This window comes from Silurus meridionalis, chromosome 9 (assembly GCF_014805685.1).
Source record: "Silurus meridionalis isolate SWU-2019-XX chromosome 9, ASM1480568v1, whole genome shotgun sequence".
NCBI lineage: Eukaryota > Metazoa > Chordata > Actinopteri > Siluriformes > Siluridae > Silurus > Silurus meridionalis.
Genome location: NC_060892.1, coordinates 2,972,566 through 2,990,343, shown reverse-complemented (window position 1 = coordinate 2,990,343; position 17,778 = coordinate 2,972,566). Strand labels below are relative to the sequence as shown.

General features: G+C 42.9%; 1 protein-coding gene across 7 annotated transcripts in view; it reads right to left on the bottom strand.

Moving 5' to 3' along the window:
• Positions 1-17,778, bottom strand: part of nfia (nuclear factor I/A) — a 146,761-nt gene that overhangs the window by 41,408 nt on the left and 87,575 nt on the right. For all 7 annotated transcript variants that reach the window (XM_046857105.1, XM_046857104.1, XM_046857106.1 and 4 more), the window contains exons 4-5: positions 13,682-13,756; positions 829-946 (exon numbers count right to left, since the gene is read on the bottom strand). In XM_046857105.1, coding sequence (XP_046713061.1) covers positions 829-946; positions 13,682-13,756 — 193 coding nt within the window. The remainder of the gene's footprint in view (positions 1-828; positions 947-13,681; positions 13,757-17,778) is intronic.

Below are 17,778 nucleotides of genomic sequence, written 5' to 3'. Positions count from 1 at the left end.
GATGGTATTGGGAGGTGGATTGATTCAGTGCAGGACGCCACTGAAGGCCCGGGGGTGAACTGCACAGGCCGTCACTGTCACGTGATCCACAGCATACACTTTACAATCGTCCTAATGTTCATAGCATTGGGATTGCGGTGTGTATTCTGCATTCCAGATGCACCGATTTTCAATAAAACCAGTCCATTTATTTTGTCCTTGATTAGAAATTCAAGAAACGTGAGGTGTATGAGTGTGTGTGTGTGTGTGTGTGTGTGTGTGTGTGTGTGTGTGTGTGGGTGTATATGCACATGCATTATAAATGTACTGTCCAGCATGCAGGCAGTTAAAGTGACAAGAAAGGTTGCTAAATCAGCATTCTCAGTGGAGCTTTGATTCAGTGTCTATACTGTTTCCCATGCGGTCCCTATCTCTCTCACACACACACACACACACACACACACACACACACACACACACACACACACACACACCTGTCTTTGAGACTGAGCCATGCCAAAAGAAGCAGGTAGGCACTCGGCGAAGCTTTCCACCGAGGCATTGTGTGTGTGGTTGTGTGTGTGTGTGTGTGTGTGTGTGTGTGTGTGTGTGTGTGTGTGTGCAGCCAGGCGGGCGATACTAGATGGAGTCTCTAGGTGGACACACATATGCTGGCGGCTCATGAACCTCCAACTCCTGCAGACTCTCTCCCACCCTCGGCCAGCACATCGATCTCTGCCTGCACTGATTAATTAAGACCGAGAGAGAGAAAGAGAGGGAGAGATAGAGAAAAAAGCGAGAACGAAAGCGAGAGAGAGGGGTAGCGAAAGCATATATGGAGAAAGGTACCTGCTAGAAGAGGTGCTGGGTAAGGGCCGTCTCATCGCCCCGGGGCTCATACTGTAGTAAGAGGAGCTATCCAAATCCGCCAGTGAGAAGTTGGGTCCTGTCCCTGCTGCAATCGGGGCTGTAACACACACACACACACACACACACACACACACACACACACACACACACACACACACACACACACACACACACACACACAGAGAGAGAGAAAAAAAAGGAACAGTAAGAACACCAGAGATCTGGGAAAAGCTTCCACCCCTAACCAGGCATTAGATTTCCGTTTAGCCCTGTTCATCTCCATTCCCAGACCTGATAGAAGCACTTTGCCTCACACGGGCCTTCAACAAACTGCATTAGGTGGTCTCAAATCCCCCCGTCCACCACCCCCCACCTCCCCGTTGACCCCTCCTTTCCCGCCCCGGCAAGCCGCAGAGTCTCCTTGTGTAGATCACGGACGAGCACTCTGTTCTATCGAACGTTTTTTTCATCCACTCCATAAAGCTCTGATGCCTCTTTATATTCATCGTGACTGAGACCACTATTTTTGATGAGGACAGCGTAAACGTGTAAGGAAGCAGGCCTGGCCCTGCATACATAAATACCCCACAGCGTGGGCCGAGGATGGAACGGAGGAAGGGGGGGCGGGGGGCAGACGACAACACGCAAGAGCCTGATAGACACGCTAATGGGCCGCCTAATTAACATTGGAAGAGGACACGGTTATGTAGAAACTTGGAAAAGCAGAGCGAGAGCAAAAAGGAGAGCGTTCCGGCCAGCCAGAGGTGCAAAAGTTGGGAAGGGAAGGAGCGAATGCTTGGTGATTTCATCTCAGAGTGCACCCGAAGGCCGGCTGTAGCGTCTAATAGAAGCGGCGGCGCCGGTTATTTACGAGGCACGGGAAAGCCAAGCGCATTTGCATGGCTAATAGTGGGACATGAAGTAATTTGTGTGAGAGCTAACCTGGGCACTGAGCTGCAGTAACTCACACACACACACACACACACACACACACGGACATACTGTACGCAGACACATGGTCCATGGCGTTGCAGTTTAAGGAAAAAAAACTAACACGCTGCACTCAGTCTGCCCGGAAAGGAAATCAATCATAAAGGTAATCCACGGTCTCTAGCTCTTAAGGGCTTTAGCGAGTGCTTTTGCTCGTAGGATTTCCAAACCGAAGCCTGTGGCTATCAGGCTGGCATTGATCTCCTTCTCCCTCACTCTCGCTCTTCTACTGTCCCTCCCTTTCGCTCTCACCATCTCCAAATCTATGATCTTCCCGATGCTCCTTTCAGAGTTTCCAGTGTAGAAAGTACATTAGCTGAACGTTTCAATCTATTTCTTCCCTACTTTCAGAAGACCGTTCGGGGGCAGAGGGATGGAGGTAGAGCTTCTGAGTCAGGAACGGGATAAAATGAAACGACCGAGCAAAAGAATGACAAAAGCAGCCTTTTTCATTAACAGACTTTTGTCATTGTTCACAAACAGGATCGTCAAAATGTGACGTTTCAGTTTTTCCTGATGGAAACTACGGATTGAAAAAGCACAAGGCTGAATTTCTGTTTGGCATCTATGAATTCCAACCACACAATTGTACACATTACTGTACGTGGGATATTGACTGCAAAAGACCAGACAGGATTCACAATTTGACTGTACTTTATTAGCGTTCGTTCATTTCCTGGTTGTTCCTCCAGTTTTAGAAATTGTAATTTTGTCGCGAATTAAAGGTTCACAAGATTCAGCTTTGACCTACTTTAGACCACTGGTTGATCATTGGTTGATCTGACGCCGTTCACTCGCCTTCATTAGTGACTTTCTAGATTCGTCTGCGCAATTCACCAATTCAAGCATTTACAAAAAAAATAAAAAGTTGAATAGAAGTTTAATCTTTGACAGATGTGACAACTGGTTTAATTATTTTGCATTCAAATATGATATGATTTATTTAATGTGGAGGTCAAACACGCCGTTTTGAAACGCTCCAAAGCAACTGAGAGAAAAAAAACTGTAAAACAAATGTGATACCAGACTTTCTGGTGCATCGAGGTGACCTTAAATCATCCAAAATGTCTCAAAAATCTACTTGGACAAACTTTGTAGGTAATTTTATATACGTTCGATCGATTTGGGATGACCGGATCATTTTGCGTAGCTCGAACAGGAAATAATGTTAAACGTGGGTAATAATAACAACAGCCTGCTCTTAATCAAACCTTTGAGTCTAAAAATCTAAAACACTGAAAAAAAATACAATACATGATCTTTGAGAAATTAGGAAGTTTCACTGAAAAATGTCTGTGTGTGTGTGTGTGTGTATATATATACATAATGTGTGTTTAAGACAGGTTTTGATTACTTTGTGGGGACCTGATGTCCCTATAAGCATGGAAATATGTGATTTCTTTTTTTTCTAACTTTAATTAATTGAAGAAAGTCGATAAAAAAAAAATCCCAGAAAGTTTCCTTTTGGCTATTCAGTTTATTATTTAAGTGTGTGTGTGTGTGTGTGTGTGTGTGTGTGTGTGTGTGTGTGTGTGTGTGTGAGCACACTTACTCACACACACACACACACACACACACACACACACACACACACGTACGTACACCCTTCACCAAACCACTGCAACTTAATGTGGCCACAAAAGCTGAAGGGTCTTTTTAATTGAAAGAGCACAAGAGCAGGAGGAAGAGAGAGAGAAAAAAAATGCCTTTTGTTCAGCGGATTTTCAAAACTGGAGTATTTGACTACAAAAGCAGCAGTCAACTTCAAATCCCTGAACATCCGGCCTCTCCTTGTACACCCACCCAACCCCCACCCGTACTTTTCACGATCTTCATAATGGGAGTTCTTCCTAAACTAGCATGAAGTGAGCCAGATGTGACAGGGCTTTCGTGTTCGGACCGAAGACCTGTTGTGTTCGAAAAACCGTCAACTCTGTGGCCTTGGAATGAACATGAAGGTCAAATTGTGGAGGAAGATTGATACCGAGTCAAATGCATTGGACTTTATTTATCACACCAAAATCTAGCAAACTGTGGCTCATAAGCAGATAAATATGCTAATTTCCAGTTTGTCCCAAAGCTGTTCCCTGGGGTTGAGGTTAGGGTTTGGGTCACTCTTGGAGTGTTTAAAGGCTCTGGCATGGAGAAGCTGATGCTGGATCTGTGGTGATCACAAATGCTGAGCTTATAAAACTCGGAGCTACTAACCATATAGACTGTTTAAGACTGCAGAAAGAACATTACTTATAATCTTATACTCCAGTAATCATGTTAGTTCTCACTCTCCAGTGTTCTGTATTGTTGAAAGATTTATGATCAAACTCTTGATGTCACCCAGATGAGGATGGGTTCCCCTTTTGAGTCTGGTTCCTCTCAAGGTTTCTTCCTCATAACATCTAAGGGAGTTTTTCCTTGCCACAGTCGCCACGGCTTGCTCATCAGGGACAAATGCACACCATTCACCATCACTGTTGATTTGTGTAAAGCTGCTTTGAGACAATGTCTGTTGTGAAAAGCGCTATACAAATAAACTTGACTTGACTTGACTTGACTCTAAACCCTAGCAAACCCCTCACACTCCAACCCCTCCCTATGGACCTCACTTTGTGCACAGGGACATTTTCATACCAGTCTCACTAAGTTCCAGTAAACCAAAACTTTAATGGTGCAAAAGGGGACGGTGTGGGGAAAGGTTGACAGTAGATCAGTGGTTAAGATGATGGAATTCTGATCAGAAGGTAGTTCAAATCCCAGCAACAAATGGTTGGGTAGTTTCTGGGCCCTTAAACAAGGCCCTTTACCCTTGATGTAAGTTGTGCTGGATAAGAGCATATGCCATACATGTACTTTTTGAACAAACAAAATTTTTTGAGAGCTAGAAGTTCAAATCCCAGCACCACAAGGAATGGTTGCTGGGCCTTTCGAGCAAGGCTCTTAACCCTTATTGCTCAGTGGTATAAATGGGATAAAAGCATCTGCTAAATGCCATAAATGTAAATTCCAACCAATCAGAAACAACACAATACTGAAGACCAAGTTCAATAATCTATACAGGTGAATTCAAGGCGTTGATAGAAAATGTGCACCCTCACCGACCCTTCGTATGATGTTCAGGAGTCCACATACTTTTGGGTAAACAGTATGCAAGGTCTAATTCGATTCAATATCGGTCCAAAGTTTCGGGTCAATATCGATACTCAGTATCAGATCTTCAGCATCTTAAACCCTGTGAAACATTATCTTTGTGTTTTGAAGCTTAGCTGCATCGGGTGTCCTAGATTTGGGTCGGAGCTCTGCAGGAAGGCAGAGAAGGAGGAGGATGATTGGTTAACACTGTATTAGGATATGAAGGGCAGAAAACACTCATAGATCATCACCTCTCTGCTGAGAAGAGAATTTCGCAAAATATAGCTCTCACCGAGCAACACTGTCACATCCACCGCTCTGTCGTTATCCACAATGAATCTCGTGGAGCACTACAGCATTATGACTTGAAAAGTTTTCAGTGTACGTTTTCATGCAGATTGTTGGCGCAACGTTGGCTGAGTGATGGCTGCCTTCCCAGTGGCTTCCATCAGCGCAGACGGCCGCAAGGGCCAAGACTGAAAAGGAGCCGGGATGATGGCTGCTCCTCGTCTTTTCCATTATTCAACCTCTTTCCCTGTTCCGTCATATGGCTAAGCTTCATGGTACCCAGGGATATCCCAGGAGTCCCTGCTCCAGGACTTGGCTGTCCAAATCTCTGCCAATGGTTCATTCTGTGCCAGAATATGCAAAACTACACAATGCTAACTTGAATCCTGCATTTCTGGTTTGGAGGCCTATGCACACTCGTCCTTTATTTGCACGGTTATTAAAGAGTGGTTCTGGGGGAAACCCGGGAGATCAGTGATACAAAGCCAGAAGGAGGGTAATTTTTTCATTTTTGTGCCTCTATTATGAAAGTTAGTGTGTAAAATTATATTAAATGGAATGCAATTCTGTGGGTAAAAAGATCATGAAAAAAAAAAAAACATCTCAGGCTCCAGTAAATAGCCAAAACCTCTATTATGGTTATTTAGGGGTTTCAGGGAATCCTTAATGATACAAGGTTTTGAGGGTTTCTGCTGTAGTCCACCTGTTGTGGTTAAAAAATATATAAAAGCCTCTAAAAAGAAAAGCACTTTATGCTGGTCTCATGTACTTTTACCAGGGTTCCTACACATTTTCATTTCAAAATTCCATACTTTTCCAGACTCAAATATGCAGACCTCCCTAAAGATTTTCAAAACCATATTTAACATCTCAAATAATGATTTTAAATTGTAACTCTAACATGCATTACGTTACGGTCTCTGATGTTTTCCATGAATTTGGTTTTCGTTTGAAAACTTCCGTCCACACTGAGATGCGTTTTCAGTCAAAGAAAACTTTTAAAAACACTCTCCAAAGTGGACACATTTAAAAACGGAATTTTCGCAAATACGTTGGAACCCCTTTTTACAGCACATTGAAATACTTTCTTTGACTATAATAGCAATGTTAGGGAGCTGGAATCAGCCATGATACAGCACCCCTGGAGCACAGAGGGCTAAAGGCCTTGCTCAAGAGTGGCAGCTGGGCAATACCAGGGTTCGAAGCCCCAACCTTCCGAGCAGCAACCCAGACCCTTAACCACTGAACTACCACTTCGAGAAAAAGTTCAGCTAGAAGTCCAGAGATAACGCTGTAGAGGAATGTGATTGCTATTTGTTCCCAATAAATCGTGTGTCAAGAAAGTCCATGACCACTTGATGTTAGTTGAGAGAAGGAGAGAATAAGATAAAAAAGAACCTCAAGGGGAGGAGGAGCAAGCATTCCGAAAGGGCGGGTCCAATCTCTAAAATTACCCCTGCCTGGTATTGACCGTCCAATTATGTGGAGTTCCATTTACAAAAACGTAGCTATAACCACTAACTTTATGGAGAATTTCATTCCCCTGCATCCCACCCCCACCCCCTTTCCCCCATCTCTACACCGCCTTCCTCCTCTCTCTCTCTCTCTCTCTCTCTCTCTCTCTCTCTCTCTCTCTTTATTTTTTGTGTGTGGTGCTTTAATAGGATATTGATCGACAGAAGCAGATTCGATTGGGCTGCCACTGAATTGTGTAATGGGTGCACAAAGCCAAGGTCAGGGCGTATAGACAGGGAAGAGCTAAGGCGGCCTGTCGTCCATTCGATATCGCCACCCTTCATCTTCCGAATGGACGCCATCTCCGTGCTCAACCTCTCCTCCCCTGTTCACTTAAATAAAACCGCGAAGGAACACACATGCAACTCGAATTATGCTTTGACGCAAACCAGGTCCGGGTCCCCGGAATGCCTTCTAACCTGGAAAGTCACACAAATTTGCTCAATCATATCATCATCTGCTTACTCGTTTGGAGAGTTGTGAGCACACAGAGCTCACTCTAATCTCGAGAAGGTCTCGTTAGAGACGGGGACTAATAACGGCAGACTGATAACGGTTGACACTGGAGGTATGATATCTTCTGATATCTCTCATTGTATAAAGTCTATTTAAAACATGCATTTTTTAGTATGTATAGTGTCTATAAAGCTGGGCCTGGACAATTTACATTTATGGCACTTGACACACACCCTTAACCAGTGCAACTTTAATCAGAATGGTGTGAGTTCAAAACTCACGAACTTTAGATCCAAGAAATTGTAAGCCACTTTGAATAAGGGCATCTGCCAAATGCCATAAATGTAAATCTTATTCATACAAATGAGCAGTTAAGGGCCTTGATCAAGAGCCCAGCAGTGCAGCCTGGTGTTAGTGGGATTTGAGCTCATGCCCTTCTGATCAGAATTCAAACATTTCTACCACTGTGCTACCCCTACCCTAAGTCTAGCCTAACTGTGCACTCTGTGTGGGAATGCAAATCATCCCATATAAATAAATGTCAAGTGTTGCTGGAATATAACAAGAATGGGGATGGATGAAGGGATGGAAAGAAAGAAAGGAAAATAAATCACTTTTGATTTGAACAGAGCAGCAAGCATATGCCACCCAGCATTGGTCTTTCTTCCCCACGTGTCACAGATGTTAGGATAAAAGCCAATGCCTCCGTCGAGCTGGATCAATTATGCATATTCCTTAATCTCATTACAATCATATGCCAGGACTTGGGATGCAGTGCAGGACTGACTGCGCTAATCGTACTAATATCTTTCTCTCTCTCTCTCTCTCTCTCTCTCTCTCTCTCTCTCTCTCCTCTCTCTCTTGACCTCTCCACACACACATACACACACAGTCGCATCATCCTGAACCTTCAAAGCTCATCCCCTACCTCTCTCTCTCTCTCTCCAACACACACATAGACACACACCTCACTAATCCACCCTCCTCCTGTGTGCTGTCACAGTGCCATGCCGTGGTGGCACCCGGATGTTCTCCTTCTCTCCAGATGCTGTCTTTGTGATGGCAGGACGCACAAGGCCGTGGGTGGGAAGCTCCACGTACGGGCTCAGTGCCCAGGTCCACGGCGCCCCCTCTCTGTTTCCCCACACCACAGGGCCCCGCGATGAGATCACAGAGCACTGGGGATCAATGGCCCTTTGATCACTAGGATCCTGTAAGTGCTGACAGGCGCTTCGGATCGGCTATTGTTAGCGCCGATCGACAGGTCAGTATGGATCGCGCTGCGCTGCGCTCCGTCACTCTCCACTGTAGACGTCTGCAATTTATAAAGGTCACGTTTCCCAATCTGTGCGACCCCTTCCTGCTTTCTTTGATTCTCTTTGGGGGTTTGATGACCCTGATGTGATTCTATCTTTGTGGGGTCTTAGGCACTTATTCAGTGGTTCTAGCAGGATATTTTCATGCTATGATGGTCATATCTTTTTGAACCATGCTTTACTTCGTATCAAAAAACAATGTTTTTCTTCGTCATGTAGTGATGAGTAACGCAATCCTGTCAGAGTCGTCATAAAGGTCTATAGATGCATTTTGTCCATCATTATACCTTGGATATCTTTCATACACGTCCTGATGTCTGGGGTGACTGATGTTCCCACATCCGGAAGAACAAGTAAGATGGGACTCTTGGTCTTGAGTGTTGGCTATCCCAGGGACAAACCTAGAGGTACCACCGACCAATGTTTCTGTCCCTTTCTTCTCTTCGGATCTGCCCGGTTTGTCCTGGCGCCCCCTCTGGATAGAGGTTTCTTCGTTTGGAGACCTGTAGATGGTTTGACAACAGCAGCCTGGGGATCCATGAAGTTGCAGAGCAGCACAAGGACTTTGAGAATGGATTTGGATCGTGTTAGTGTCAACAGTCTGCTACAATGGCTCAAACCTCAATTTGCATTTAATCGCTGCACACCGTGACAATGATGCAACTCATCTAGTCAATGGACTCATCTAGTCAAGACGTATGATTTTATTTCTAGCCGTAAAAATCTTATTGATCTTATTTTAAGAATAAAATACTATGCAAAAGCAGACTGGGTAAGATTAATATTATTGTTTTGAGTGTTTTACCGGTAAATTGAGCTTAATTACCTTTAAAGGCATCATTTGAGGCATTGTATCTATTAAGACTTTTATTTTAACTCTAAGGTTTGCCCAGTGGAAAAAGCTCAATAATCACACTTGACTTGTTCACTCGTATTATTTATTCCAAATGCTTGTTTTATGTTGACACACACATTTATTTACAACCTAATAACAAAAATCAAAGAGTCTGCAGTAATAAATCACCACACACTTTCCAAACATTATACAGTAATGTTATCATTTTTTTTAAATCTTGTTCTTTACACAAAATTCTCATCTTTTTTACTAAGTTGTTCTGCAGTTTGATTTCAGATTCTCATGTTGAAAATCTTTCCGTGTTCAGTAATGACAAAATACATTCTATAATGTTCAAATGTTGCAATAAGTTGAACTATTTTGTGAAGAAGTAAACAACAATTTCACTTTGTTTTTTTGCATCGTAGCTACTGTGCGTTATTATTTATTGAATGAATAATTATTCATCCGCACGTATGCATGATCTCGATTTTGATAGCAATCTTATTTTTAGTTTAAATGCTTTCATTTTAATATATAACGATGACGATTCTTAAATTATGAGGAATTCTGTTGCTCTGGTTTTAAGATCTTTTTGCACAAATTAAGAAAAAGCAAACTGTTAAAAAAAATTATTAACAAGCTAGTTTTAAGGTAATGAGATTAATTCGACTGCTTGGAATAAGCGTTTGAATATTTTGTTCTTCTTTTCTGCTTAGATGTTTCTTATTTCAAAAAGATTTCTCAGAGTGTATTTATTTTACTGCACTGGCAGATCATTTGACTTGTTTTTAGTCTGTATCTTCTTAAATCACTTATATTTCAACGTTCTTTTTGCAGTAGATGAGTTCCCTCTTGAGTCTGGATCCTCTCATGCCATCTCAGGGAGTTTTTCCTTGCCACAGCCGATTGGACTGTGGTATCTGGAGGGACTTTTTGTTGTCATGGAAAGCTGGGATCTAAAGGTGCTTTATATCGAAAAGACAATGGGAATACAGTTCTGGGACCAAAAAAAAAAAAGAATGAGCAATAATTTTTGCTGGTGATCTCAACAGGGGGCGGAGCTGGAGGTAGCAGAGCTGAAGATGTTGAGGTTTTCGTTGGGAGTGACGACAATGGACAGGAGACAAGGTGAGGGAGGTGAGATTGAGCAGGTTTGGACATGTGCAGAGGAGAGACATGGGGTATATCGGTAGGAGAATGCTGAGGATGGAGCCACCAGAAAGGAGGAAAAGAGGAAGACCAAGGAGGAGATTCATGGATGTGGTGAGGGAAGGCCAGGGGGGTATGGAGATGGATGATCCGCTGTGGCGACCTCTAATGGGAGAAGCCGAAAGAAGAAGAAGAAGATCTCCATAATGAGAGGAAGTGGCAACATAGGGGAGGTGGGTGGTTGAGTCATTAGACTTTGGCTCTGAAGGCGGCGAGTTCAAATCAAATCCACAGCAAGATACCACTTCTAGGCCCCTAAGCAAGTAGCAATAGTAATGTATAATCTCCATTTTCAAAAAGGTGTAAAATGGCAATTATTTGGTTTCAACTAATCGATTTGGGATAGGGCTTCATATAGATCTGGCAACCTTCAGGCAATAGGTGGAACCTCCTCTCTCCTCGCACAGTCTTTAGATATAAAAGACAGTATTTACATACAAAAAAATCTCTAATACTATATATTAGTTGTCTGCAAACTTTTCTTTATGAAGAAGCCCCGATCGGATTTGTAAACTGATAGAAAACTGATAGAAAACTCCAGTGTCAGCAGCGAATCAGAACCCTACAGCCGTGAGATAAGATTAGCAACCTTGGATCAATAAGATATCTGGGCTGCACGCAGTCCAGACTGTACCACTGTGAAGATTTCACTGTATATCGAATTCAAAGTCTGTTATTGCCGCGAAGAGAGCGCTCGGATCCTGATAGTTGCTGCTGAATAATAATAAATATAGTAACAGCACGGTTCATTTTCTATAAGTTCATAGATGAATAATTGAAAGCGCTCGTTGATGTCAAAAGAGTTGCAGCGCAAACGGAGAGCTGTTTCGCGGGAAAGCTATATTTTGCCACGCTTTCATTTTTCAGGAGCACAACAACTGTAGATGCCGCGCTCCAGCGTATCAAACGAGTAAGAAATGTGAAAAGTCTGTCCGAGTCGAGACGGCAATACAGCCAGGATGAACTTGTGGGGGGGAAAAAAGAGAACTGGAACACAGAGTGATCAAAACTGTCCAAAAAAGCTATATCGATTTATTAAAACGTGAAAAAAAACCCAAATTGTACACACCGTGTCTGATTTGTCAAAAGTTTGTGGACACCTGACCGTAAGATTGGTACAGTATGTGCTTTTTTTGAACATCCCATTCCACATTTAGTCTCCGTTTACTCTTATAATAACCTCCACTCTTCTGGGAAGATGTTCCACTAGATATTGGGGAGATTTGTGGAGATTAATTCAATCATTCAGGTACTAAGTTTATCATGTTCATTAGGGTTGAGGTCGGAGCTCTGTAACAGGAAATCTTCAACATCTTCCAACCCATGTAAAGCATATCTTAATGGCTTTGTATTTTCAAGAACAGGTTGAAGTCCACTAGTTCAAGGGAAGGGAACATTTTATGGAACCCTTCCAACTTTAAAGATCCACATAGGGCTGGAAAAATCAGGTTCAAAAATCATTTTCACATTAATAATGTTCCAGAATACAATTTGCTTGTTTTAACATGGATGGCTCTCACTCAAAGAGGTTTTCTATGAGAAAAAGTTCTCACTTCAGGTCTTCAGGTCTGAGCAAATAGTAATAAGTGATGAAAGAAAGCAAACGCCACCAATCAGAGTAGAACTTGTTGTGAACTCGTTTTTGATTGGCGCTTGGCGTATCTATTGATCACCAACATACAGTTCAGCATCGGTTCAACAGCAGAACATTTAGAGAGGAATAAATGATGAAGAAACTCCAGACTCCAACTCGATAAGTAATTGAAAAAAAGGTTTTGGGTTCATGACTATTGTAATAAAAATCAATCATTCTATTAACAGATCAGTGTGCTGAGAGTCACATTCGAGTCTTTTCACATAAACTGAGGTGATTAAGAAAAGAGTCTTGTGATAAAAATGACAACAGGAACATTATAGTTATAATAAATCATATCACACATAGTACATTTGAAGGCAAAGACTTTTGTACTTTTACTCAAATGAAAGTTTAAACAGGCACTTTTACTGGAGTCACATGAGTGGATCTTTACTTCAACTCAACTACATGATTTGTGTACTTTACCCACCGCAGCTGGGATGTCAATCAAGCATGGTTATTAAAAGGTTTGCTAATGTTCGGCGTTGTCTATTCATTCAGCTGAATGTTTATTGGCACATTTTGTAGTATCTTGAACTTGATTCGAGAGCACTTCTGAATTCTCAATTCTGATTGGTCAGAAGGTTCTATAGCAGTATAGCTCTCAAAAATAGCGTTGATTTAAAGTTACACAGGAGCACACATCATGGACATTCCACATGAGACAGATTATAATGTGAAAATGCTACTATCAAGTAAAATGTACAATTCAAGTCCCGACTGTCTCCAAGGTGCCGCTGGTGGGTCTATGAGCGAGGGTCTTAACTATATATTTAACATTTTTTCAGCATGGAGACACTAAAGTATAAACAAAGTTATTGGGACCCCTGTTTTGTTTCCAGCCGTACAGTATGTGGTTCTTCCACAAACTGTTACCACAAAAATGGAGGCAGTTATATTTATTGGATGCCCATTGAATCCATGGGTGATACTAAATTTTCCCTTGACTGAAACTTGTAGTGCCAAACCTGTTCCAGCATAACCCTTGTGAAGATATACTTTTAATCGGCTGGAGTGGAAGAACTCGAGTGGCCTGCTGTAGAGCTCTAACCTCAATCCTATTGAACACCTTTGGGAGAATTGGCTTGCGTTATCTCTTCCACCCAGACGACACAACCGATTTAGCTCGAGACATGTTCTGAACTGTTGTAGACACTTCTAGATGTGCTCTAGAAGTTCTATAGACAATTCTAAAGATAATAAACCATTGCGGTGATGTCTATAGTAGTAGATTAGTGGTTAAAGCTGGACTTTGGGTTGAGAACCATGAGTTCAAATCCCAGCCTCTCCAAGCGCCCACTCCTGGGCCCCTATACAAGGCCCTTGCAACAATGTGAGTCCGCTCTGCATAAGGGCGTCTGCCAAATGACATAAATGACTTGTAATAAAGAGTGTAGGAACGTGGATTACAGAAAAGCAATAAATTCACATGGTTGAAGTGCGACGAAAAGGACTCACTCTGCGAGACTCGGACAAGTTCGGAGACAGTGAAGACGCCTGACGTGACGAAACTGTCCTGGAAGCCCAGATGTCCTAGAGAACAAAAAGACAGCATTAAAATGACATGCAGTACAGATTCAGGTTGAGGAAAAACTTATATGAGTAAATTCTTTCACTGTGACTGATAATCCCACTGAAAATGTTGCAGTAGATTAGCGAAATGTTGCTAGTATGAGGAAATGTAGTATACAATAATAATATCTGGACTGTAAACTGGGACATTTTTTTCAAAACTATGTTCCAAACTACATTTCGATGATTGGACGTAATCAAGCCAACCTGTTGTCAAATAACCTGTTGTTTTCTTCCTTTGTTTTACATTTTTTGAAGGAATCTCCCAGGCAGTGCTTCATAATCCAGTAACAAAACCGCTTCTGTAGGTTTACAGTTACGGCTTTGTAGTTTCAACGAAAATCAACAAAATGCGATGTTTTTGACTTAATTACGCCAAGATAGAAAGCAACCCCACAGCCACTCATAAACTCTACTACAACGTTTATACCGTATGTGTCAAGTCACCAGAAACTACAAGGTGATATCAAGCTGCTTTAAGACAATGTCCATTGTGAAACACGCTCTAGAAATAAAGTTTAACTTAATTGTAAGCCGCTCTAGATAATAGCAACTGCCAAAAATTAAAATGTAAATTTCAGGATTGAACAAATATCATTTTTGAGAGGTGGTAGCTCAGTGCTCAGTGGTTAAGGCACTGGACTCCAAAGGTTCACGAGTTCAAATTCCAGCAAGTTGCGACTGCTGGGCCCATGAGCAAGACCTTTAATGCTTTGGACTTTGGAATTGGATCGGAAGGTCTCAGGCAGACCGTATTTGAGCCGATTCTTAGTACATAAAGAGAACGAGGGACTTTTCTGAGACAAAAAGTAAAACATTGACCGTTGGCTTTGCTGTTTTTGTCCGAATAGTTTTGAAAGATTTAAATGTATTTTGACAGCTGAACTATGACACACAACGACAACGTTTTGTAGGAGCCCCGGTGCAGTCGGGTTTGATCCGAGGCACTGATATGTTCTGCAGAATAGCGTGCACTCGATACTTATCAATGTTTTATATAATGAGTCTGGACGGATACGTCACACACGCTGTCACGAGAAAGTAATTGGGACGGATGGAGGGAGTGTTTAGGGTGATGTGGAGGGCAGATCACATATGGAGTCGATCCCCTGAGTGTGGGACAGTCTCTAGTCTCTCGCTCGCTCGCTCACTCTCTCACACACACACACACACACACACACACACACACACACACACACACACACACACACACACACACACAAAGAGAAAGACAGAAAGATAGAAAGATAGAGGTAAAATGTCTCTCTTTCTGAAGGGGCCCTAAAAAGGGTTTATCTCCTAAATACATTATTTGAGCAGCAATGGGGTTAAGGGCCTCAATCAGGGGCCCAGAAGTGGCAGCTTGGTGTGGCTGGGAGTTGAATTTACAACTCTTGTATCCAAAGTCCAATGCCTTAACTACTAAGTGTGTGTGTAAGATGGTAGTGATATCTTTGATGACTCTGGTCACCCAAGACACGCTCTCTGAGGGCCAGTGGGCCCTTAGTGGCCCCAAATTATAGTATTTATTGATCACACAGCAGAAGACCCACACTTTGGCCCCTGTCCTCCAACTGCTAAGGCACTTCAGTAAGTTGCGTTGAATCACATTGTGTTGAATCGAATCTAAATTCGATTCGATTCGCTTGGTGGTGCTGGGATTTGAACCCCTGACCTTCCGTTCAGAAGTCCAACATCAGAATTCCAACAGCTACCACTTGTTCATGGTTTTTATTTAACACACGTGGATTGGATTTGGATCGAACGCCCAGCAGATTGAGAATTCCTCAACGCTGATCCCGGAGGAGGAAATTTCTAAACCTGACGCATAACCGTAATGAATCTGGGACGAAAAAAAACCTTTGCCTTATAAACATCACCAATAAAAACCAGCACTATTTCCTAATAAACAAACATTTCAAAGACAGAAATAATCCAGCTCTAATAATCGAATAAAGACGACGAACACGGAACACCAGAACTCGCTAAAGCCGACACCTGGAGCTCTTCAGACTGGAAGCCAGAAGAGAAAAAAGAGAGAGAGAGAGAGAGAGAGAGAGAGAGAGTTATTAAACAGGGCTTATGTGCTGCTCGGCGGTCAGAAACGCCGTAAAAACCCCTCGACAGGAAACAGTTTAGCGCTGACGGCCCCTGATATGGAGACGTACAACATGTGGACCAAGGAGAATTAGAAAGAAAGAAAGAAAAAAAAAAGGGAAAAAGATGGGATGTTCGCGGCTCGTTGCGAGAGAAAGTGCTGACGTTAGCGAGAAGCCTGTGCCTCCAGAGAGCACTGATGCTCCTTACGCTCGACGAGCTTCGGGTCTAGGAGTGAAAAGGGACAGGAAAAAGCATCGGGAAAAGACGAGTAAAACATAAAAGAGAAAAAGGAGATAGAGAAAGAGAGAAAGAGTCATAGTTTCCTTGCAGCTGTATATACTGTAACAACAATAATACAAGTGAAGCATTACTTGGAAAACAGAGGGATGACGCAATGGAGCTGAAAAAACATGGTGTAGAGAAAGAGAGAGAGAGAGAGAGAGAGAGAGAGAGCGAGAGAGAGAGAGAGAGAGAGAGAAAAAGAGCTTCCGTCACTGGAGTTCCACTATAGAGTGCATATGAAGAGTGAAGTTCACTGAGGTCAATACCATGAGTGCCTCGTATAGGGAGGCAGGGAGCAAAGGGAAGGGGCCGGGCCTCTATATCTCAACATGGATAATCACTCCCAGCTGTGTCCACTGGTGTACTGAACACACACACACACACACACACACACACACACACACACACACACACACACACATACACACACACACACACACACACACACACACACATCCACCACACACATCCACCACACACATGTACATACACACACAGGGAGGACTAATAGTGTGTCTTTCCCAGCAGCTCTGAGACCTAAACACCGCTCACACATCAACAGCAAAGGGTTCAGACTGCTTGTGTTTACACACACAGACACACACGCGCACACACACACACACACACACACACACACACACACCTCAGAGCAAAATCCACTCGTTTTTACACACGTTTATATAGATGCTGCTAGTTTCAAGGGGAACTTTCTGTTTTTGTCACTCTTTTAGTGCCACCTGTCTCTCTCTGACTCTCTTACTGTCTCTGTCTCTCTCTGACTGTCTCTGACTCTCTTACTGTCTCTGACTCTCTGACTGTCTCTGACTCTCTTACTGTCTCTGACTCTCTGACTCTCTTACTGTCTCTGACTCTCTCTGACTTTCTTACTGTCTCTGACTGTTTCTGACTCTCTTACTGTCTCTAACTCTCTTACTGTCTCTGGCTGTCTCTGACTTGATAACTGTCTCTGACTCTCTAACTGTCTCTCTCTCTCTCTCTCTCTCTCTCTCTGACTCACTGTTTCCAAATTTCTGACTCTCACTGTCTCCGACTCTCACTCTGACTCTCTCACTGTCTTTGACTCTCTTACTGTCTCTGACTCTCTCTGACTCTCTTACTGTCTTTGTCTCTCTCTGACTGTCTCTGACTCTCTTACTGTCTCTGACTCTCTGACTGTCTCTGACTCTCTTACTGTCTCTGACTCTCTGACTCTCTTACTGTCTCTGACTGTTTCTGACTCTCTTACTGTCTCTAACTCTCTTACTGTCTCTGACTGTCTCTGACTTGATAACTGTCTTTGACTCTCTCTGACTCTCTAACTGTCTCTCTCTCTCTCTCTCTCTCTCTCTCTCTGACTCACTGTTTCCAAATTTCTGACTCTCACTGTCTTGACTCTCACTCTGACTCTCTCACTGTCTTTGACTCTCTTACTGTCTCTGACTCTCTCTGTGACTCTTGCTTTCTCTGACTCTCTCTTTGACTCTCTCACTGTTTCTGACTCTTTCTTTAACTGTCTCACTGTCTCTGACTCTGTCACTGTCTCTGACTTTCTCTGTGACTCTCTTTCTCTCAGTCTCTTCCTTTGACTCTCTCAATGTGTC